The following is a 24,148-nucleotide window of genomic DNA, read 5'->3' as shown; positions in this document are numbered from 1 at the left end:
TAAGCTTGCTTTGTTGCATCGTATTCCTCTACTAATGCAAATGCTAAATCGAAACCAACCAACTAAGGTGAAGACCAGCTTCCGGACTCCTGGCATAAGACAATTGCTCTTGCCTTTCTTAAGCCAGGAAAGGATCCCAAAATTCTGAATAACTACTGTCCTATTGCTCTGACAAGCTGCTTGTGCAAGATCCTGGAAAGGGTGGTCATTGGATGGCTCATGTGGCATTTAGATGCAAATGACCTCCTTTCCAAAGTAGAATGTGGCTTCCATTGGAACACATCAACACTTGACCATCTAATAAGATTGGCCATTCAAGATGCTTTCCTGAGATGCGAGCACCAGGTGTCAGTTTTCTTTGATGTGGAAAAAGCATATGACACGGCCTGGAGATTTGGAATTTTAAAAGATATCTATAATCTTGATCTTAGGAGTCATCTAGCCCTTTTTATTAAACTGCTCCTTCCAACTTCCAAGTTTGTGTTGCATCCGTTCTCTTGCTGTTATTGCCAAGAAGAGGGAGTCCCACAAGGATCAGTTTTGAGTATTATGCTTTTTGCTATCAAAGTTAATTCTATTACTGAACAAGTTCCTTGAACCGTAAATAGTACCCTCTTCGTCGATGACTTTACCATCTTTTTGCATTCATGTAATATGAGGGTCATAGAAAGGCAATTGCAACATGCCTTTTACCATGTCAACTCTTGGGCAATGGCTAATCGTTTCAGAACATACACTTTTGTTGCAAACAGAACTTTCATCCTGAATCAGAACCTGCTCGCTGAAGAATTTTGCCTGAGACAAAATTCTTGGGGCTCATATTCGATAATAAATTGACATTTCTACCACATATCCGTCAACTGCGGACAAAGTGCACAAGAGGATTGAACCTCCTACGAGCCATTTCATCCAGTAATTGGGGAGCAGACCGCTGAACCTTACTCCACCTATATTGTGTACTTGTCCATTCTAAATTAGATTATAGGTCCCTAGCGTACGCATTGGCAAGAAACAGCGTACTACGATGGCTAGATCCAGTCCATCATCAAGTCACCCGCGTTGCTACTGGAGCTTTCAGAACATCCCCAGTCCAGAGTTCGTGTGAAAGCAGGTGAACCACCACTGTCCCTGCGATGAAAGTGATTGTCACTAACATATACTTATAAACTGAAATCTCTGCCAGAACACCCTACGTGGACATCCGTCTTTGAAACTATGGGAAACTATGTAACACCCGTCAGACTGCCAACTGCCCATTTGGTATCCATGTCTAAGACCTCCTCAGAAAGCTTAATATAACAGTAGACAATGTTGCCCAGTCACCAAAGCAACTACTTCCACCTTGGCATGATTACTAACCATCCTGCGACCTTTCTCTTAAAAGTTGGGGTAAGCCATCACTCTATCTTCTGTCTACCAACAACTCTATGCTGCCTACCAAGCCGAGAACTGACTTCTTGCCCATTTTTTTGATGGCTTGAGGTCAGAGTCATCTGTCGGATCAGCTGCCATATTCCCAGATAACACTATATCTGGGAGGCTCTCCCAAGAATGCAACCTGTATACAGTTGAGTTATATGCTATAGAATTAGCCTTTGACTACATAAAAGCCCACAAGTAAAGTGTATGGTGTATACTGAAAGCTTTATCTGGGATTAGGTTCAGTCCTCATCCATCTCTGATCTGGGTCCAGCAGACGCTAATTCTCTTTCTGAAATGTTCATTTGACATCCGTTTCTGCTGGATCCCAAGCCACATTGGATCAAGGGTAATGAACTGGTTGACGCTGCAGCTAGGTCACCGCAGCACCACAATACTCCTTGCCTGTTCCCTATAGTCCCCTATACAGACTACAGGCAGGCTAATACATGCTAAATTTCTCTACCAATGGCAACAATTTTGGCATGGGCAGGTCACAAACAAGTTATATCGGATAAAGCCTGTAATCCAACACTGACAGTCTAGTCTGTGCAGGAACTGCAGAGAGGAAGTTGTTTTAGCTCACCTCTGCATAGGCACAGTCATCTTACGCATGCATTTCTGCTGAGGGCAGATGACTCTCCTACGTGTGGGAATTGTGATATCTTTTTAACTGTTCATCATATTTTAACTGAATGTCCACATTTTAGATGTGGACGTGATTTATATTTTACCGCTTTTAGTCATCTGGCTGAGCCTTATACACTCAGCTAGATATTATCTGACAATGACCATGTGTCTGCTGTTTTTAGCTTTCTAAAATCAGTAAACCTTTTTACTCGTATTGAAAAATTTATCTTGTTATTGTAACTTCTTTATTGATATATGTTTTATACATTTTATACTTGTTTTTATATCTTGACTTTCAAATGACCTAATCCATTAGACCACTGAAAGTTTTACTTTATGAGAAGGTTTTGGAGCATTATATAGCCTTGGTTGCTAATGCGCCAGTAAAACCCAACCAACCAATGTGCTCTCTGAGCATTCAGTTGGACGAAGTTTAGAGCCCTAGTCATATTCATATTCTCAATCTGACCCTAATTGGTTCTAGATTTCATTAATTTGATCATTTTCTGATAACAGGGCATTTTACATCCCTGATACTGTGCAACTAGTCAGGTTGGCTGCTGATTTTTATTGTTGCAGTTTATAAAATCATGGTCAGTGACTGCACAATGGCCACAAACAGGAGTTTTCTGGCTGCAGCCCATGGCAGTATGTCCAACTTATGACAATTAAAGCACTTTTAAACAGAGAAGTGCTCCCTGAATCAGTGGCTGATCATCCGTTGTCTTTTTAGTTGATAGATTCTCTGTTGTTCTTTTAGTTGTTGCCATATGTTTGGTGAAATCTCAGCTATTATGTTGAGCTGCGAATTTTTTCTACTCTTAGTGCCTCTCTTTAATTGAAATTGCTCAACAAATTCACCATTATCATTCCATTTTTAAAATTTTTGTAATAAAAATCAGTCATAAGCTCTCTTTCAGGGGTACTTTCCACAATATCAAAAATTATTATATTGGGATTTCCCTCCTTTGGTTTCTCAGGTTGTAATCCCAGATTTTTAACTTCTGGGTGATTCTCTATCTTTTGAAAGTCTTCCTTTGTGGCTACCTCTATCAATAACCATTGTTTTTCACTTTCCTTATGTTATTTACCCTTACCTCTTTTAAATGAGGCTTGAGCTTTGTGATGACTATCTTTTACAGCCTCATTGCTCTTTAGGGTGGGGTCACTCGGCTTTTAATATGATTATATTAGTTTCTTTTGTCTTAGGTTTTTCCTAAAACAAAATTCTGATTTGTCTTTTATTTTCTGATTTGTCTGGCTCAGTTGATTATTTTCATTTTTGGTGGCCTTTGCTACCTGGGTATAACAGAGTATTTAGATTCTTGTTACTTTCCTTCTCTTCAGTTGCAGTGTCATCGTTTGATTTCAGATCTCTGTCTGCAGTGTTGAATTCTGAGTCTGTTCTAATATAGACCAACAGTTCACAATCTGCAACCTTATGGCAGATGTGTTCCTGTTGATCTGCTTATGCGTGAAATCCTCCAGTTATAGTTTGACTTCTTTTATTTGCTTGATAGGGTCTTCTAATTCATTGACAGTATCAAGTTTTCTTTCTTCCTCTGTTTTTGTCACTTCTGGTTCTGTGTTGTCTTTGTTCTTATTTTCTGGCTGATTTTTACCCCTTCCTGGTCTTTTTTGTGCTAAGCTGAGGGACAAGTTTCAAAATCATCTTAATTAATTCATTCATTGTTAGGGTTCAGTCTCTGAGTACCCCTCAAACTCTAAATCAATGTCACGATTGTTGTTCCAGATTTTTGGCTTTTTTTGAGTAAATTCTGGCCTGTACTTGTGATCTTATTATTATATTGTTGTTGCTCAAGTCTTGAGGAATATTTTCATATATTATTTAATTCCGTGGACCTATTTAAAACCCAAGTTATTTGACTTTTTTGTTTGGACATTTTTTTTTTTTTTTCCAGCAGTTTTAAGATCGTTAACAAAGAAAGGTTCTCCTAAAGTTAACGCTAAGCCTAGTTTTGATTTATATTTACTTTCCCTGCCATTAATAATGCACTTACAACTATTTTTTTATCAATGAATGATCAATATTTTTCAACCTTCGAGTGATCAAAGTAACAGTGTTGGCAGTAACACGTTTGCCATGGCGATTGTCATATCGATCATATTGCTCTGAAATTTGTTTCAAAGTTGGAAACTAATTCCTAAGTTCAACCAAACTAATTACTAAAAGTAGTCTCACCTGGTTTACTTTACTTCTCGTCATCTGCATTTTTCTTTAAAATGGTGAAAACCACTATAAAAGTCCAAAAGCTACAGCAATCACGTTCCACCAGACTCCACTGTCTACAATCAAGCAGAGCTTCTTGCACATTAGCATTAGTAGAGGCATACGATGCAAGAAAGCAAGCTTATGCAGCATCAGCCAAAAAAAAAAAAAAAAACCCTCCCATTTCATTCGTTCCAAATGCCTGTCCAGCTCAGCCTTAAATTTATTTAGGCTATTAGCTTCCACAACAAAAGATGAAAGCCTGTTCCACCAATCAACTACATGCTGGCTAAAGGCAAATTTCCGCACATCTATTCTACAACTATTTTTCCTCAATTTGAAACTGTGCCCCCTCATGTTCTTAGTCTGAACAAGACGAATAATCCCATCAGCATTCAGCTTGCTCAAGCCGTTCCAGGCCTTATACACCTCAATGAGATCACCTCATGGGTGCCTACTTTCCAGGCGCTGCACATGTAATTATTTACCTCAAATTTCCGCAGCGCCCTCCTCCAATTCTTTAGAATAGTTAGAATTCCACCTTCGTTCAATATACTAATCCCTCCCAGAGCCTTATAAACCTCAATAAGGTCACCTCTGTGGTGCCAGGTGGCAAAGCTCTGCAGCCCACATAAATTGGAGTCTTTCCTCGTATGGTCATTCTTCTGCCAATCTCACCATTTGTGCCGCCTCAGGTTCTTAGTCTTTGGACCCTTTCAAGATGCTTGATGTCTTTTTTCAGATGAAGTTTCCATACTTGAACAGTTTTCCAAATGTGGCCTTACCAGTTGTCTTATACAGTGGGATTATGACTTCCTTATCACTACAGGATAATCTTCAATAAATCATGGATAGAACATCATGGGCTTTCCTGGTTGCCTCTTTCCACTGTTCAGAAAACTTCATACCTGCCTGTATTGTAACTTCCAGATCCCTTTCCTCTTCAACTGTTTTTAATTCAACCCCATCAATAGACTATGAGAGATGCCAGGTGGTGTACAACAGTATAGACCGAAAAGATGTTTTCTGAGGCCTTTATAGAGGCCACAATGCCTTACTGTGTGGCAGTGGTTACTGGTGGCAAGAAGAGAACATACTCACTGTTAGCTAGATAGTCATAATGTTTTTACTGCACATTGTATGCTGTGCACTTTATATATAGGTGTCTTTATTTTTCCTTAAAATTAACATAATCATTATCAGACTATTAGTCGATAGATAGGCACACTGTCTTTGTTGAATGAAATCGAATTACATAGTTTATTTTTCATTCAATGGGAGAAACTTAATTTCCTTTTCCCATTGGTCGGCATTGATAAAGAATATTACCTGTATAATTAAAGAGTCCTGTGCGCTCTGGATTCATTATTAATGTCGAATTACTGTTGACACAGAGCAAAACAGACAGAATAAATTATGACAGGTTTAATAATATAAAAAACATACATAGATTAGATACATACAAAAGCTTTTGATTAATTTGTTAACCTTCCTCAGTCAAACTGACAGTTAAAAGTGGAACATGAGGGCGTGTACTGCCAGTCATATGTGGACTGCGTGATTAATTGTTCGATGTTGAAGCTTGTGGCTGTGATGCATGTGGACATTGCCAATGTTTATCATTAATCAAAATTGTTGCTTCGCTGATAAGGTGGACACAACATCCACTGCTGTTGACTGAGGTATTAGAGCATGTGATGTTCAACAACTCCAACAAGGCGCGACGTCGGTAGTGGCAAGACCTATCCACAGTCACAACATTGTGGTGTGTGTCAATGTCATGGTGGGTTGCCCAAACGTGTTCGGCAATGGCTGAGTTTTCTACATCTGCTAAGCGGATTGCTCTTTCGTGTTCCAAAAGACGTTTTCCAAGCCGACTTCCAGTTTCCCCAATTGTAGCAGGTAGTGTAGTCACGGCAAGAGATACGGTAGACTAGACCACTTTATAGTAAGGTGGGAACCGGTGTTTTCACTTTAGAGATGATTTTAGGGATCGTAAGTTTCTGCCTGGGAGTTGTATGCATTTTATCCCATGTGATTTTAGGACCCTAGAAACCTGTTGTGATAGGTTTGGGTAGTATGGGATAAAGGCTCTTGCAGTTGAGTCATTACCTTGGATGTTTCTGTTGGTCGCTACATGGCCATGTGTGTGTAGGTCACACCTGTCAAGGGCATTGGTTGGATAGCCACACCTCGCAAGATCTGCCTTGACTTTAGCAATTTCGGTGTGTGCCTCTCATCTACAGAACTAGAGTGGGTCCAGGCATGCGTTAGCAAGGGTCGTGCAGTGGCAAGAAGATGGCTACGCACGTATGCTGTCCAGAAGTTGGTAAATTGGTCAGCACACATTGGTTTACGATAGACAGTTGTCTTCAAGCGCATGCCCTCACGTCGGAAAAGCATGTCTAAGTATGGTATGGTGTTGTCCGATTCTATACCGTACCATACCATACCATACCATACCATACCATACCATACCATACCATGTCTAAGTATGGTATGGTGTTGTCCGATTCTAGCTTGATGGTGAATTTTACGAAAGGTGACAGGACAGTGAATTGAGGTGGTCTAAGAGTCGGTCACCCGAATTTCTGGGGATAACCACAAACATATCATCCACGTAGTGATACCAAAAGGCAATGGGATCTGGTACATCCATAAATGGACAACCCTCTAATTCTTCCATCGCAGTATTTTCCGTGACTGAACTAACTGGGGAACCCATGGCTGCACCATATACCTGTTGGTAAATGGAGTCGTTGAATCACCTGTTAAGCACAGTCTGAGGTGGTGGTGGAGATATCGTCTTAGTTCGGTCCTGCTGCCAAGGGTTTGGTCGTTATTCAAGAGTTGCTTTGCAAATGTGATGGCAAGTTCTACTGGGATGGAGATGAAAAGTGACACTACATCAAATGATGCCATGATTTGATCTTCTGAGATGGATAGGGCTCGGATCTGCTCTATAAATTCACTACTTTTGGAGATGTTGTTGGTGATCTTGCCTACTAGGGATGAAAGGAACCCCAAGACAATCTTCGCTAATTCATAACTCAGTGAGCCACAACTGGAGACAATGGGTCTTAACGGGTGACCGAATCTTAGACCACCTCAATTCACTGTCACCTTTCGTAAAATTCACCATCAAGCTGGAATCGGACAACACCATATCATACTTAGACATGCTTTTCCGACGTGAGGGCATGCGCTTGAAGACAACTGTCTATCGTAAACCAATGTGTGCTGACCAATTTACCAACTTCTGGACAGCATACGTGCGTAGCCATCTTCTTGCCACTGCACGACCCTTGCTAACGCATGCCTGGACCCACTCTAGTTCTGTAGATGAGAGGCACACACCGAAATTGCTAAAGTCAAGGCAGATCTTGCGAGGTGTGGCTATCCAACCAATGCCCTTGACAGGTGTGACCTACAGACACATGGCCATGTAGCAACCAACAGAAACATCCAAGGTAATGAATCAACTGCTAGCGCCTTTATCCCATACTACCCAAACTTATCACAACAGGTTTCTAGGGTCCTAAAATCACATGGGATAAAATGCATACAACTCCCAGGCAGAAAGTTGCGATCCCTTGTCTCTAAAGTGAAAATACCAGTTCCCACCTTACTACAAAGTGGTCTAGTCTACCACATCTCTTTCTGTGACTGCACTAGCTGCTACATTGGGGAAACTGGGAGACGGCTTGCAAAACGTCTTGACAAACGGAACATGAAAGAGCAATCCGCTTAGCGGATGTAGCAAACTCAGCCATTGCGAAACACGTTTGGCCAACCCACCACGACATTGACCCACTCTGTGATGTCGTGATTGTGGATAGGTCCCGCCACTACCAACATCACGCCTGGTTGGAGTCGTTGAACCTCACATGCTCTAATACCTTGGTCAACAGGAGCAGTGGATGTCGTGTCCACCCTATCATCGAAGCAACCATTTTGATTAATGACAAATGTTGGCAACGTCCACATGCATGACAGTCACAGGCTTCAACATCCAACAATTAATCCCGCAGTCCACGTACATGATTGGCAGTACACGCTCCCATGTTCCACTCTTAATTGTCAGTTTGACTGAGAAAGGTTAACAAATCAACCGAAAGCTTTTGTATGTATCTAATCTAATATATGTTATGTGTTTTTCCTATTATAAAACTTGTCATGATTTATTCTGTCTCTGTTTCGCTCTGTGTCAACAGTAATTCGATATTAATAACGAATCCAGAGCGCACAGACCTCTTTAATCATATTCGAACTGTTCTTGGCCAACAAACATACGACATAGTCATGAAACTGCAAAAGAATTTCATCTTTATAGCCCGTGGCAAACAACATCTCAGATTTGCTCACAGGTGCCAATCAAACAAAGTCATCCCCCAAAGGATTTCTTTACAAACCACCGTTTCCTAACAAATGTATGCGACATGCCTGTCGAAACTTCAGCTACAAGACCCTGAACATTTGGATTGGCTGCCTTCGTCGAGACTTACAAAATGCTTCAACGAGTAAAGCAGCCCTACTAGTTGAACTTAGAAGTTTAGTTCCTGATCCTGTTTACAGCAATATAATCCACAGATTATGAGACAAAAACCTTGTGCTACCAAGCCGTCAGAGAATCTGAACGCTACTGTGCAAGTCAAAAACGTACGTTTGCTGTTTTAATTGGTGAATCCCGTGAATTTCGTTGTCAGCATAATACCCCATTCACAAGTTGCACACAATTTGTATTGAACTTAAGCAACAAACAGTTATCTACAGAACAAGTAGCCCTGTTGACTCTGTGTATGAAATTTGCTCTTCTCCCAAGAAACCCACCAACACTGATATTGCCTTAGGCGTAGAAGCGTGTTTAACATGTTTCCCTGAAGAAGTAGCAAACACAATTTACCTAAAAACTGCAGCAATTTTGCACCATGCTCGCCCAGCTTCTTCCAACCTCAACGGCAAACAAATTTCTGCCCTTAAGGCATTGAAGCAAGACTCATCCATCATCATCCTACCGGCAGATAAAGGACGTCGAACAGTCGTAATGAATCGCACAGATTATGAGACAAAAACCTTGCTGCTCTTGCAGGACACTTCTATTTACCAACCCTTAACTGTTCCTCTCGTCAAAGCCTTGGAACGATGGGAGTTGAAAGTGAACATCCTCATCAACAGTTGATTTAAACACAATCCAGACTTAATTGCAACCGTGCTTCCAGCTGCCAGATTCCACAATTCTATGGACTACTGAAGGTTCACAAAGAAGGTATATCATTAAGTGCCATTGTCTCCTGTTGTGGCTCACCGAGTTATGAATTAGTGAAGTTTGTCTCGGGGCTCCTTTCTTCCCTAGTAAGTAAGACCACAAACACAGTCTCCAACAGTAGTGAATTTATAGAATGGATCCGAGCCCTAGTCATCTCAGAAGATCAAAACACGATGTGTCACTTTTCACCTCCATCCCAGTAGAGCTTGTCATCACATGTGCAAAGTAACTCTTGGATAACGACCAAACCCTTGGTGGCAAGACCGAACTAAGACGATATCTCCACTGCCCTCAGACTGTGCTTAACAGGTGGTGCAATTATGTTCAACGACTCCATTTACCAACGGGTACACCGCACAGCCATAGGTTCCCCAGTTAGTTCAGTCACTGTAAATATCGCGATGGAAGAATTAGAGGGTCGTGCATTTACGGATGTACCAGATCCCATTGCCTTTTGGTGTCGCTACGTGGATGATGTGTTTGTGGTTATCCCCAGAAATTCAGGTGACCGACTCTTAGACCACCTCAATTCACTGTCGCCTTTCATAAAATTCACCATTGATCTAGAATCGGACAACACCATACCATACTTAGACTCCCTTGTCCGACACGAGGGCATGCACTTGAAGACAACTGTCTATCGTAAACCAATGTGTGCTGGCCAATTTACCAACTTCTGGTCAGCACACGTGCGTAGCCATCTTCTTGCCACTGCACGAACTTTGCTAGCTCATGCCTGGACCCACTCTAGTTCTGTAGATGAGAGGCACGCCGAAATTGCTAAAGTTAAGGTGAATCTTATGAGGTGTGGCTATCCCACCAATGCCCTTGACAGGTGTGACCTACAGACACATGGTCACATAGTGACCAACAGAAACATCCAAGGTAATGAATCAACTGCTAGCGCCTTTATCCTGTACTACCCAAACCTATCACAACAGGTTTCTAGGGTCCCAAAATCACATGGGATAAAATGCTTATAACTCCCAGGCAGAAACTTGTGATCCCTCATCTCTAAAGTGAAAACACCGGTTCCCACCTTACTACAAAGTGGTCTAGTCTACCGCATCTCTTTCCGTGACTGCAATAGCTTTGCCGTAACTGCAAAATGTCTTTCTGAACAAGAAAGAGCAATCCGCTTAGCGGATGTAGAAAACTCAGCCATTGCCGAACACGTTTGGGCAACCCACCACGATATTGACCCACACCACCACAATGTCGTGATTGTGGATAGGTTCCGCCACTACCAATGTCACGCCTGGTTGGAGTCGTTGAACATCACATGCTCTAATATCTCGATCAACAGGAGCAGTGGATGTCGTGTCCACCCTATCATCGAAGCAACCATTTTGATTAATGACAAATGTTGGCAGTGTCCACATGCATCACAGCCACAGGCTTCAACATCCAACAATTAATCATGCAGTCCATGTACATGATTGGCAGTACATGCCCTCATGTTTCATTCTTAACTGTCAGTTTGATTGAGGAATGTTAACAAATTAATCAAAAGCTTTTGTATGTATCTAATCTAATATATGTATGTGTTTTCCTGTTATTAAACCTGTCATAATTTGTTCTGTCTCCTTTTTGCTCTGTGTCTAGTAACCTCATGTCTAGTAATTCGATATTAATAATATTACATGTATTCAATTGGAAATGAAATGTGAGAGTGACAGTGCTATCTAGTGTGAATTTGTCTGTCAGATTTTAATTTACAATTTAAGAACTTTGTTATTAAACTATATACAGAATTTGATATTTGAAAACTGTTTATGCAGTCTTTTATGTTGTTTAATTCTGATTACGTTTATGCTGTTTAATTCTGATTACAATGTATTTCAGGATTTAAGTGGAACTGTTAATGAAACAGTGGATCATCTTTCACTGAACAGTATATGCTCAGAAGATATAAGCAGCCTAAGCCAAAGAGTAGTACCTATAGGTATTTCTATTTAAAATTATAAGATGAAATTAGATAAATTTGAGAAGTTTTAATTTAATAGTATAGTATAATGTGCAAAAACCAGCTGTTATAAAAAGAAAACTAGGCCTTCCCAGAATTTGAGGTTTTAGAGAAAAACTGAGTAATGCTACTGGATGATGAATTGGTTATCTGATAAAATTTTACTTAAGTTAAAATTAAACAATATTTATCCTAGTGCTGCTTCTGAAAACATCGGCTTGCTTCTCTGCTGTGCATTCTATGTTTTGTGGTAAACAGCATTTTGTCTGTTGTAAGTAAACTATGATCTTATGAACTCACCATAGAATTAAGTCTACAGTTTATCAAATTTATTTTTTTGCTGATTAAATTTGGTAAATATGGACTTAATTCAAATTGTCAAATAATTACCAGGGTGGCACTTAGGCTTTTTTTTTTTTTTTTTGTTGCTGATTGGGTTGAGAATCGTGATTCCCAAGTGGGCTGCAATCATTAGATTTCTCTGTTGATGGTAGAATTAATGTTCTTTTTTGAATCAGACTGTAGTTCATTTTCTTTTTTTTTTTATATATTTTTTAAAGAAATCATATCTAAATGTGCACAAATGTGCAGTGGTTGTCACCCTATTGCTGAGAAACCAGAATCCTCATCAGAACATCTGTACTGTACTGTGCTGTGCTGTGTTGTGCTGCACTGCACTGCACTGCGTTGTACTGTATATATATGTATGTACAAGCACATATTAATAAAGTTACTCTACTGGGCATATATACAAACACTTATTAGTAAAGTTTACTTTGGACAGTTTACACTTTCAGCCTTAATTAATGAGGTGTCTCTTTATAACTAGTCTTTTTTTTGGTTTTAAACATTTCTTATTAATAATGGGGGGTTAGGGGGGGTTATTTCTAGACTTGAGGTTACTACCAGTGTAATTCAGAACTGCCACAAAAAGGCTACAGAACTACTGTCCAGAGTTATGACGGCAATTTGTTAATAAGAGGGTCACCGGAGAATTTCAGCAAAGTTTAATTTCAGGTTAAAACAGTCTGTTAACAAATTGCCATCATAGCCCTGGACAGTGCCACCTGTAGCCTTTTTGTGGCAGTTCTGAGTTACACCGCAGTAACCTCACATCTAGAAATACAAGCTTAACCCCCCTCCATTATTAATAACAAATGTTTAAAACCAAAAAAAGAGGCTAGTTATGAAGAGACACCTCATTAATTCAGGCTAATAGTAAACTGTCCAGAGTAAACTTTGCTACAGTAGTAGTAGCAGTGGCATGTGATGCAAGAAAGCAAGTGTATGAGCTTATGCATCAGCCAAAAAAAAAAAAAAAACACACCATTCCCACCAAATGCCTGTCCAGTTCCTCCTTAAATTTATTCAACCTATCAACTTCCACAATTACGGATGGAAGTTTGTTCCAGCAATTAACCACCCGCTGGCTAAAGGCAAATTTCCGCACATCTATTCTACATCTGTCTTTTCTTAATTTGAATTTATGCCCACTTAGGTTCGTAATCTGAACAAGTGGAAGGATCCCATCAGAATTCAGCGTGCTCAACCCATTCAAGGCCTTATATACCTCAATCAGATCACCGCGCAGGTACTTAGTCTCCAGCCACTGCAATTTGCAGAACTTAAGCCTCTCTTGGTAAGAGGATCCCTTCATTCCCCCCCCCCCCCTTTTGGCGCCTCCGTAGCCAGGTGGGAAGGAGCAGCAGTGCGTAGCATATGCTTCTTGATTAGACCGGGGTTCGAGCCCGTCACCACCAAATACGGAGTATGCGGAAAGGTCAAGGAATGACCACCGCATATCCCGGAGCAATATGGCCTTAGTTGCTAATGCTCCTAAAAACCAAATAACAAACAAAACAAAAAAAACATCATTCCCCTCACCAATCTTGTTGCCCTTCTCTGTACACGCTCAAGTAAATCTATATCCTTCCTAAAATGAGGCCTCCAGACCTGTACGCAGTACTCAAGGCATGGCCTGACCATTGCCTTATACAGAGGGATAATCACCTTTTTCCTGCTAGCAAAATTCCTATATATCATTGACAAAACCCCATGACTTCATATCTGACTGCACAATTACTCCCAGGTCTTTTTCATTTTCTACCACCTTAAGTGTAGTACCACACAGTTGGTAAGTTTCTCTGGGGTTACTTCTACCCATATGCAGTACTTTGCATTTGTCAAGGTTAAACTTCAGTTGCCACTTCTTAGTCCATCTGCCCAAATTATCTAGATCCTGTTGCAGTAGCACACTGCCATTACTGTCATTAACAACCTTGCCAACCTTTGTATCATCTGCAAACTTCGACATTAAGCCTGATGTACCTTCATCAATATCATTGATAAATATACAAAACAACAGTGGGCCTAACACCGAACCCTGTGGGACTCCACTAATAACATTAGTCCACGAAGAGCAGCACCCATTGATTACCACCCTCTGTCTTCTCCCACTTAACCATCCTTTTATCCATTGTAGCAACTTACCCTTAATACCATTCTGCTCCAATTTGTACAATAGTCTTCCTTGCGCAACAGTGTCAAAAGCTTTCCTGAAATTCAAATGTATGATATCAAAATTATTTTTTGCATCCAGTTCCTTTGTAACCACATCATAATATCCTATCAAATTTGTCAGACAAGACTTTCCCTTAACAAACCCATGCTGTGTCTGAATTATTGCTGCAGTCTTGTCTAGATGATCCTGCAATGCATCTTTAACCAGTGACTCCATTATTTTACCCGGAACAGAAGTTAAACTAACTGGTCTGTAATTACTCGTGTCAGCCTTCGATCCCCCTTTGTGAATTGGGGTTACATTTGCACATCTCCAGTCCGTGGGAACCTCCCCTGAGTCCAAGGAAGCTCTCATAATTATGGCTATGGGTTTGCTGAGTTGCTTTGCCACCTCCTTTAATATAACTGGATAGATCCCATCCACCCCAGGTGCTTTTCTTATGTTTAACTTCAACAATTTCTCCTTCACTTTGCTTTCAGTTATTACAAAATCATTAAGTATCCTGCTACAATTTGATAACCTTCTGCAATTTTCAAACCTTAATAATTCCTCATGTGTGAATGTAGATGCAAAATACTCATTCAGTTTGTTTGCTATCTGAGCAGGATCATCAACAGTTGAACCATCGATGTCAAGTGGACCAATCAGATTCATCCCCTTCCTTTTAGAGTTTATATAAGTAAAGAAATCCTTGCTGTTTTTCTTAGCAACTTTTGCCAAGGATTTCTCGTAATCTGTCTTCGCCTGCCTAACCTCCTTTGTCGCCTGATTACAGACTAGCTTATATCTGCCATAGGCTTCTGAGTCTTTGTATTACTGTACATATTAATAAAGTTACTGTACTGGACTACAGTGTGTTCGTACTTTATTAATATGTGTTTCTCAGCAACAGGGTGACAACCACTGCACATTTGTGCACATTCATATATGATTTCTTTAAAAAATATATAAAGAAAAGAAAATGAACTACAATCTGATCCTCCAAAGAACATTAATTCTGCCATCATCAGAGAAGTCTAATGATTGAAGCCCACTTGGGAATCATTATGATTCTCAACCCAATCAGCAGCAAAAAAAAGCCTAAGTTCCACCCCGGTAATTATTTGACAATTTGAATTAAGTCCATATTTACCAAATTTAATCAGCAAAAAATAAATTGGATAAACTGTAGACTGGAAGGGTCTTCCAGTCTACAGGTTATCAAATTTATTTTTGATGATTATCCAAGGGGCTTTGATAATCCTCAAAAAAATTAGCACTAGGCTCAAATGAGACCATCCTCTAGAGCAGATCCCTGCTGCTGCTGTTCTGTACATTTAATTTATTTGAAATTAAACCTTTGAGACAAGGTATCATCCCAAGGCAACATTGATGTTAAAATTAAAAACCCGAAGTACAAAGTTAGCTTGACTAACTGTGAAATCTTGGAAATTTTTTCCTGGTACTTTATATAGCCTTGTGGCTACTTTTGCATTTTGTTACATTGTATATAGCTTGTTTAACTTTTTGGTAACATCCTAGTGTGTATTATACCAGAGATATATGAACAGTTATGTATTCTTTGTTTCTGATTTCCACTTCCAAGCAGCATTCGTTGTCTGACTGCACGTTCAGCCAACAGGTTACTTCATTAGTTGGCAAGCTATTCAGTTCAGGATAAAGTATTGTTCAGTTGCTAGATGTTTGGTTTTCCATCTATATTATATGCCAAGAAATTATTACCAAGACTCCACATTCTGAATAAAATTTAGCATAACGTGTATTCTTTTCTGGAGGGATTTTTTTCTCTCTCTTATTGGTTCTAGGACATCCATAAGTGTTCTTGTGGTTATAAAACACTTTCTTGTGGCTGGTTAAGCAGTGGGAAAGTGTTGTTTGTGAGGGGCAATTTAAATGCCTTCACTTCCTTTTCCTGGCGCCTCCGTAGCCAGGTGGGAACGAAAAGCAGTGCGTAGCACCCGCTTCGTGATTAGACCGGGGTTCGAGTCCATCACCACCAAATACGGAGGATACGGAAAGGTCAAGTGAATGACCACCGCATATTCCTGGAGCAATATGGCCTTAGTTGCTAATGCTCCTAAAAACGAAATAACAAACAAACAAACAAACTTCCTTTTCCTGCATGCAGAGCGTAGCAGGGTAGGGTAGGGAACCTTCTGGGGATGCTGGTAAAAATATTCCATATGGTTGTTTTTCTGTCCATTTGCTTTTTTTTATTTCTTCATTATTTAATTTAATTTTGGAATGGAACATTACCAAAGTGATTTGTGAGTAATCACTTTTATAACCTTATTATGCCTGAGTTCTTTTTCTTTCTAAATTTTGGCTAGTGGCCCAATAGAATAAAAGAATTATAAAATTATCAAGCGTTTAAAAAAAATTCTGTCAATAATGGAAAGAAATTGAAAAATGTAGATTGTCGAGTTTCCAGTGTGTTCTCTCTCTTTTTAACTGTGTTTGGATGTAGAAACTATGCTTGGTAAGATTTGTCCTCTGGGTTAGTGATGTTGCTGTTTTTTGGACGTTGCACTGTACTATAAGTACTTATTTTTATTTTTACTACCTCAGTAAATTAATGAGTTTTCTATAATTTTTATTAACACTGCCTTAAGAAATATCCAGCTGCATATGTTTTTAATTTCTGATTTACATTAAAACTTGTTCTCATTGTGTAATTATAATTATTTGGAAAAGGACAAAGTTGCAAATAGCATTGAACCCTTGCATGGTGAAGCTATCACTATGAGCTGCCTCAGTTACAAATAAATTTAAGAAAAATTATTTATATGTAATGTGTTGAGAATCAAAATGATATCAGTGGTTGTCATCAGGTTGTTGAGAAACCAGCACTTCATTAGTACAGCATGAGCCAAACCAGTGGCAATTCAACTTTAACTTGAGAAGAGCTGATATACAAGTTAAGGATAATCTGCTATACCAATCCATTTTTCACTGAATTTTGAAATTGAATTTGGAAAAGAAAAGAAGTCTTCAAATGTCTTTTAGCTAGTTGGTAAGGCTGTTACCTTGAATTTCCTTGCTCTTGTACCACAAATAAATAGAATGCTATTTATTTGTGGTACAACACTGAGGACTTGAAGGCATTTAGATTTCACCCCTTACATGATCAACAAACAAAACTTTCCTGCTTCTTTAGCAGCCACAAGAAAGTGTTCAGGACAACCAAAAGGATTACTAATGGAATCCTTTTGGTTGTCCCGAAACCAAGAAAGTATGTTGTTATGTTTATTCTATAAGCAAAAGTGGATATGTGCTGTAAGTTTGACTTTGTGAGGAAGGATATTAGGAAGAAACTTATTTAATTTTTTAAAGATAAAACTCATGTAAAATGATGAAAAACTAAATTGAACCAATAAATATTAGTAGGAAGAAACTCCTTTAGTTATTTATGGGAAGGGGGGAATAATATTAATAGTAGTGGCAAATGATGTAAGAAAACAAGCTTACACAGCACCTTCAAAAAAAAAAAAAAACCCTAGAATTTGTCTAGTTCTTCCATGAATTTGTTCAAACCACTCACTTCCATAACAACAGATGAAAGTCTGTTCCAACAATCAACCACCTGCTGGCTGAAGGAAAACTTCTGCACATCTATTCTGTAACCATCCTTCCTCAACTTGAATTTATGCTTCCTCATGTATGTAGTCTCAGCAAGAGGAAGATTGCCATTAACATGCTTATTCAATCCTTTCAAGGCCTTAAACACCTCTATTCTCCTTGCAGGGGCCTAGTCTCTAGATGCTGCTGTTTGCAGATCTGAAGCTTATGAGAATATATTTCCAATTCATAAAGGGGGATCAAAAGGTGACACGAGTAATTACATACCTGTGAGCCTAACATCTGTTCTAGGGAAAAACTGAGTTACTGGTTAAAGAAGTAATGCAGGAATGCAATTATACTGTGGTTGCAGCATGGCGTTGTTAAGGGGTGGTCTTGTCTAACCAGTCTGCTAGGTTATTATGATGCAATGATAAAGGAACTGGATGCAAAAAATAATTTTGATATCATATACAGGAACTCCCCGACTTACGTAGTACTTGACTTACGGAAATTCAACTTTATGTAAGTTTTTGCTGGCTGGTGCAAACTGAAAAAAATATGGAAACGTATTTTGCATCTGTAGGGATAAATGGAGGTATTGTGAAAATATTGTAATGTTGAACCCAATAACATATATTTTTTTTTTTGTAATTCTTTCCAAGTCCTTGGAAGTTAAATTTTGATATATTACTAAGCTCTCTAAAAGATCATTTTTATAATGAAAATTACACTTTCCTTTGTAATATTTTTCTAAAGCATGTTTCTGGAGGTCACGACCAAAAAACAATAAAAACAATTTGCACTTTCCGGTTTATTGGGCTTTTCTGTTAGCGCAATCCTTTATAAATGGGTAGTAAAGTTGATCTTATTGCATTTGCGATAATACCGATAACTGGAATTCTGTAGGTTTTTACGTTACGGTATTATGGCGAAATGAGTTCCCCTTCGCTGAAATCTTCAATCTTAAAAAAACAAATTTTCAGAAACTTCTCTTCATCCTTATTTATGTATTACAATTATGAAGGGAAAGGGACCAACAGAAAGTGCAAATGCTGGCAGTGCCAGGAAACGAAACAAAATTGATTTAGAAATGAAGATGAAAATTATTAAGTAGTACGAAGCAGGGGAATTAGGTCTCGCTGCTTCAACAGTGAATACTATTTTAAAGGATAGTGCGGCATATAAAAGAACATGTCAAAGGATCGGCTCACTTAAAATCAACAGTGATCACAAAACAGTATTCAGGTGCTACATCGAAAATGGAAACAGCTATTAATAATATGGATGGAAAATCAGATTCAGAAGCAAGTGCCCGAGTCCAATTGCCATTCAAGCAAAAGTAAGAAGTATTTACGAAGATATTAAGGATAAATACGACGAACCCCAAGCCAAGTTCGTGGCAAACAATGAGTGGTTTAATAGGTCCAAGCATCGCACTTGTTTCCAAAACATTAAAGTATGAGGTGAAGTCGCCATTACAAAATTTCTCTGCAGCTGCAGAGAAATTTTGTAATGTGTTGGAAAAAATTATTGATGAAGGCAGTTTCATCGCAGCAAATTCAACACAGCAAATTTTTAATGTTGACGAGACTGCTCTGTCGTACATTGCCAGAGAGGAAAAGACAATGCCAACTTTCAAGGCTTCAAAAGGGGTCTAATGCCGCAGGGATTACAGATTAGTACCACTGCTTGTGTACCATTCTGGAAATCCTTGTGAATTTAAGGGCATTAATAAAGCCACCCTACCTGTGCATTTCTGATCGAACCAGAGAGCATGGATAACAATATCTCTCTTTGAAGATTGGTTTAAATGCTGCTTCATTCCTGAGGTTGAAAAATATTGTAAGGAAAATGACATTCCTTTCAAGATTTTGCTTCTATTAGATAATGTTCCTAAGTGTGATATGTGAAAGTCATATTTCTACCACCAAACACGACTTCACTCATCCAAACTATGGATCACGGTGTTATTTAGAATTTAAAAGCATATTATTTATGCACATTTGCTCAGGCATTGTCTGCAGTAGACGGTGAGAAAAATTTTACATTAAGAAACTTTTGGAAATCTTACAATATTTACCACGCTATCTTAAACATTAATAAGGCCTGGGCAGAAATTGCTAAAAGTTGTTTAAATGGTATATGGAAGAAAATATGCCCACGGCATGTAAAAGGCTTTGAAGGGTTTTAAAAAAACGAATCATATGAAGAGGTTACAGATAAGATTGCAGAGCTACTTCAGTTGATGGTTGTTGCCAAAGATGTGGAGGAGTTAATAGAAGAAGAATAGAAGGAATTATCTAATGAAGAACTTATTGACTTGCAGGCAGCGATAGTGAAAGAAGAAAATGCTGACAAAGCTCAAGATGAACCAAACAAGGAGCCGAGATGCTTCATCACCAGAGAGATGTCAATGGCATTTTGTGAAATTGCATCAGCAATGGTGAAGTTTGAGAAGATGGATCTTGACAGCAAATGATTCTTAAAAGTTAACAGAGGGGTGAATGCCACCATCCAGTCATCCGTTAAGACAGCAGACTCTTGATTTTCCGGGATAGATGGTAAAATAAAAATCCCGAATAATCGATTTCCTGGTTAATCCAAAAATACAGTAAGTCCCCAACATACGTTCCAGGACTTCTTAAGTAAGTGGAGTTTTACTTAACTTGGGTATGACTAATAAAATATTGTTCCTACATCTGTGATATGCCAAAATACCACATAATATCCTCAGAAGAATAGTTATTTTTCAATTAGTTAGTTATATATATAGAAAAATAGTTATATATTTTTCAATTAGTTAGTTATATATATATAGAAAAATAGTTATATATTTTTAATTAGTTCAGTTTAAAACTTTATCTGGGGACAGTGGTGAAGTTGCTACAGTGGCACATAAGAAAACAAAACCATGCGTGAAATTTTTACAATTTCACCAATGGTTTGGTCACCAACATTATAATGGTTCTTTAAAGATTTAACAGATGCACAGTTTTCAAACTTTTGAATAATTTCGTTTTTGTTTAATTGAAAGCGCAATATTGTTGTTGTTATTTGGATTTTAGGAGCATTAGCAACTAAGGCCATATTGCTCAGGGATATGCGGTGGTCATTCCCCGACCTTTCCGCATCCTCCGTATTTGGTGGTGACGGACTCGAACCCCGGTCTAATCAAGAAGCGTGTGCTATGCACTGCTGCTCGTTCCCACCTGGCTACAGAGGCGCCTGAAAGCGCAATAAATTTTTTCTCTTTCCGGTGGGACGGAACACAATCGAAGTAACGCCGACTGGGCTAGCCAGGTGGGTAAAGTACCTGCCTGGCAACTCAAAGGTTGCAGGATCGAATCCCGCCTCAGGCTTGGATCACAGTAAAATGCAAAAACTTTGCATTATGGCCACAGAAGCCGATGCGGCAACAACTAACAAAAAAAAAAAAAAAAAATCTAAGTATCGCACTAAAACAAACTGAAAATTTTTTAGTAACGAATGGGCCTGGTGTACTGGGGTCCATGGTTTTTTAATAACATACACGTATAAGTTATAAATCCAGTTTAACGTAAGAATACAAATATATACTAACAGTAGGCTTTCGAGACGCGTGTCTCTTCATCAACTGACATTTAAATAGATGTCAGTTGATGAAGAGAATTTTTTTTTTTTTTTAATTCTCGGGTGTGAAGACATTGGGGGTTGCAAGATAATAATTTCCCAATAATGACTTTATAATGCCCTGCTTGTCCCTTATTTATGACTTGCAAAACATCTGTTTATACCTATTCTAGTTATTACTTGAATTTTATGATTTCTGTTTTTTTTTTTTTTTTTTTTTTTTTTATTTGGAGTCTTGAAGTGTTCTGGTAAATTGAAAGTCTGCTGTATGTTCTTCTGTAAGGTTGAGCGGATGACCCCTTCTAAATCTTCACAGCCCTCAACCTCTGCAGCAGCGTACTTATCAGTTGAAGATGTCGATTCTGGCAACGATGCTTGAGAAGTAAAACTTACTGACATTATGCCTGTCTCCTCTTTTTTTGCAATTTTATAATTTTTAAATTTTTTAAATTGCATGCTTTGTAATTTTTACTGTGCATGAGATAAAAAAAAAATTAATAAATACAATAAATAATCTATTCATATGTTCATCTAGCATTTCTTTTTTGATTCAATCAATTCAGCGAGAACAGTTGTGAGTGCTGCACAAGCATGGGGGAAATTCAGACTTATGTAAAATCCAACCTACATAAAATCTGACTTACGTAGAGTTCCATGGAACACAACCTTTACGTTAATTGGGAAGTGGCTGTACTTGGATTTCAGGAAGGCTTTTGATACTGTTGCACATAAAAGACTGCTATATAAACTGGAAGTTAAGGGCAAGTTACTGCTATGGATAAAGGGATGGTTAATTGAAAGAAGACAGAATGGTTATTAATGGGCACTGCTCTTCTTGAACTAATGTTATCAGTGCAGTCCACCAGGTTTCAGTGCTGGGCCCATTGTTGTTTTCAATATTTTAAATGATATTGTTGAAGATATATTCAGGCTTAATATCAAAGTTTGCAGCTGTGGTTAATAACAGTAATCAGGGTATCAATATCTAGGAAAATTGGGTCAGTGGGCTGAGAAATGGCAGATGAACTTTAACATTGACAAATGCAAGGTATTGCATATTGACAGTGTGGTACTACACCAAGGGAAGTGGAAAAAGATGTGGTGGTATTATGCAGTCAGATATGAAATTCTCTGAGCAGAACAGTTCATGGGGTTTTGTCAATGATATACAGAAACTTTGCTAGCATGGATAAGAAGGTGATTATCCCCTTGTATAAGGCCATGGTTAGGCCACATGTTGATTACTGTATACAGGTCTGGAAACCTCACTTTAGGAAGCATGTAGATCTACGAAGCATGTAGATCGTGTGCGTTGGGTGCAGAGAAGGGCAACCACATTATTTAAGGAAACATAAGGGTACTCTTCAACCCGCACTGGACCAGTGTGGCAGATTATGGTCCATTTCCCTCAGCATGTATTGTTGAGGAGGCTTCCACCCTGCAGTGGGTTGATAATGGCTGCACTTCACTCAAGGGTACTCATTAGCATTAGCATTAGTAGAGGCATTTGATGCAAGAAAGCAAGCTTATGAAGCATCAGCCAAAAAAAAAAAAAAAAAAACCCACTTCCACTTCACCCCTCTGTTCGTTCAAAATACCTGTCCAGCTGAGCCTTAAACTTATTTAGGCTATCAACCTCCACCACAAGGGATGGCAGTCTGTTCCACCAACCAACCACCCGCTGGCTAAAGGCAAATTTCCGCACGTCTATCCTACATCTGTCTTTCCTCAATTTGAATTTATGCCCTCTCAGGTGATTTTTCTGAGCTAGAGGAAGAATCCCATCAGCATTGAGCATGCTTAAACCATTCAAGGCTTTATACACCTCTATCAGATCACCTCGCTGGTGCCTAGTCTCCAGACACTGTAATTTGCAAAACTTAAGCCTTTCTTCGTAAGAGCACCCCTTTGTTCCATTCACTAATCTTGTTACCCTTCTCTGTACTCGTTCCAGCAGCTCTACATCCTTCTTGAAATGAGGCCTCCAGACCTGTATACAGTACTCTAGGTGTGGCCTGACCATTGCCTTATACAATGGAATAATCACCTCCTTATCCCTGCTGGAAAAATTCCTGTATATCATTGACAATACTCCATGAGCTACTCTTGCAGCCCGTCTGCACTGCTCAGAGAACTTCATATCTGCCTGCACAACCACCCCCAAGTCCCTTTCATTCTCTACCACTGTCAGTGTAGTACCACAGAGTTGATACGTTGCTCTGGGGTTGCTGTTTCCCATGTGTAGTACTTTACATTTGTCAATGTTAAACTTCATTTGCCACCTCGAAGCCCATCTGCTCAACCTTTCCAGATCCTGTTGCAGCAGCATAGTGTCAGTAGTGTCCTTGACAACCCTGCCAACCTTTGTATCGTCTGCAAACTTGGACATTAAGCTTGATATACCATCATCAATATCATTTATAAATACAGAAAACAATAATGGACCCAACACTGAGCCCTGAGGGACTCCACTAATAACATTAGTCCACGATGAGCAGTGTCCATTGATTACCACTCTCTGTCTTCTCCCCCTCAACCACCCCTTTATCCATAGCAGCAATTTGCCTCCAATGTCACACTGCTCCAATTTGTGTAGCAGTTTTCCATGTGCAACAGTATCAAAAGCCTTTCTAAGATCCAAGTATATAATATCAAAGTTATTCCCTGCATCCAGTTCTTTTGTGACTGCATCATAGTATCCAATCAAGTTGGTCAGGCAAGACTTCCCCTTAACAAAACCATGCTGTGTCTGAGCTATAACTGAAGTCTTATCTAAATGATCCTGCAGTGCTTCTTTAACCAGTGCCTCCATTAATTTTCCTGGAACAGAAATTAAGCTCACAGGTCTATAATTATTTGTGTCAGCCTTTGATCCTCCTTTGTGAATTGGGGTCACATTTGCACATTTCCAGTCTATGGGTACCTCCCCTGAGTCCAAGGAAGCTC

At 39.1% G+C, this 24,148-nt stretch overlaps 1 protein-coding gene across 1 annotated transcript in view; it reads left to right on the top strand.

Moving 5' to 3' along the window:
* Window positions 1-24,148, top strand: part of LOC150085739 (kinesin-like protein KIF20A) — a 1,052,004-nt gene that overhangs the window by 147,994 nt on the left and 879,862 nt on the right. Inside the window, exon 4 of the mRNA XM_090374670.1 lies at window positions 11,391-11,490. Coding sequence (XP_090230796.1) covers window positions 11,391-11,490 — 100 coding nt within the window. The remainder of the gene's footprint in view (window positions 1-11,390; window positions 11,491-24,148) is intronic.

This window comes from Mastigoproctus giganteus, chromosome 5, assembly GCF_048544385.1.
Source record: "Mastigoproctus giganteus isolate SK-2022 chromosome 5, ASM4854438v1, whole genome shotgun sequence".
NCBI classification, from domain to species: domain Eukaryota; kingdom Metazoa; phylum Arthropoda; class Arachnida; order Uropygi; family Thelyphonidae; genus Mastigoproctus; species Mastigoproctus giganteus.
The sequence above is the reverse complement of the archived record's forward strand: the minus strand, read 5'-3'. Positions and strand labels throughout refer to the sequence as shown.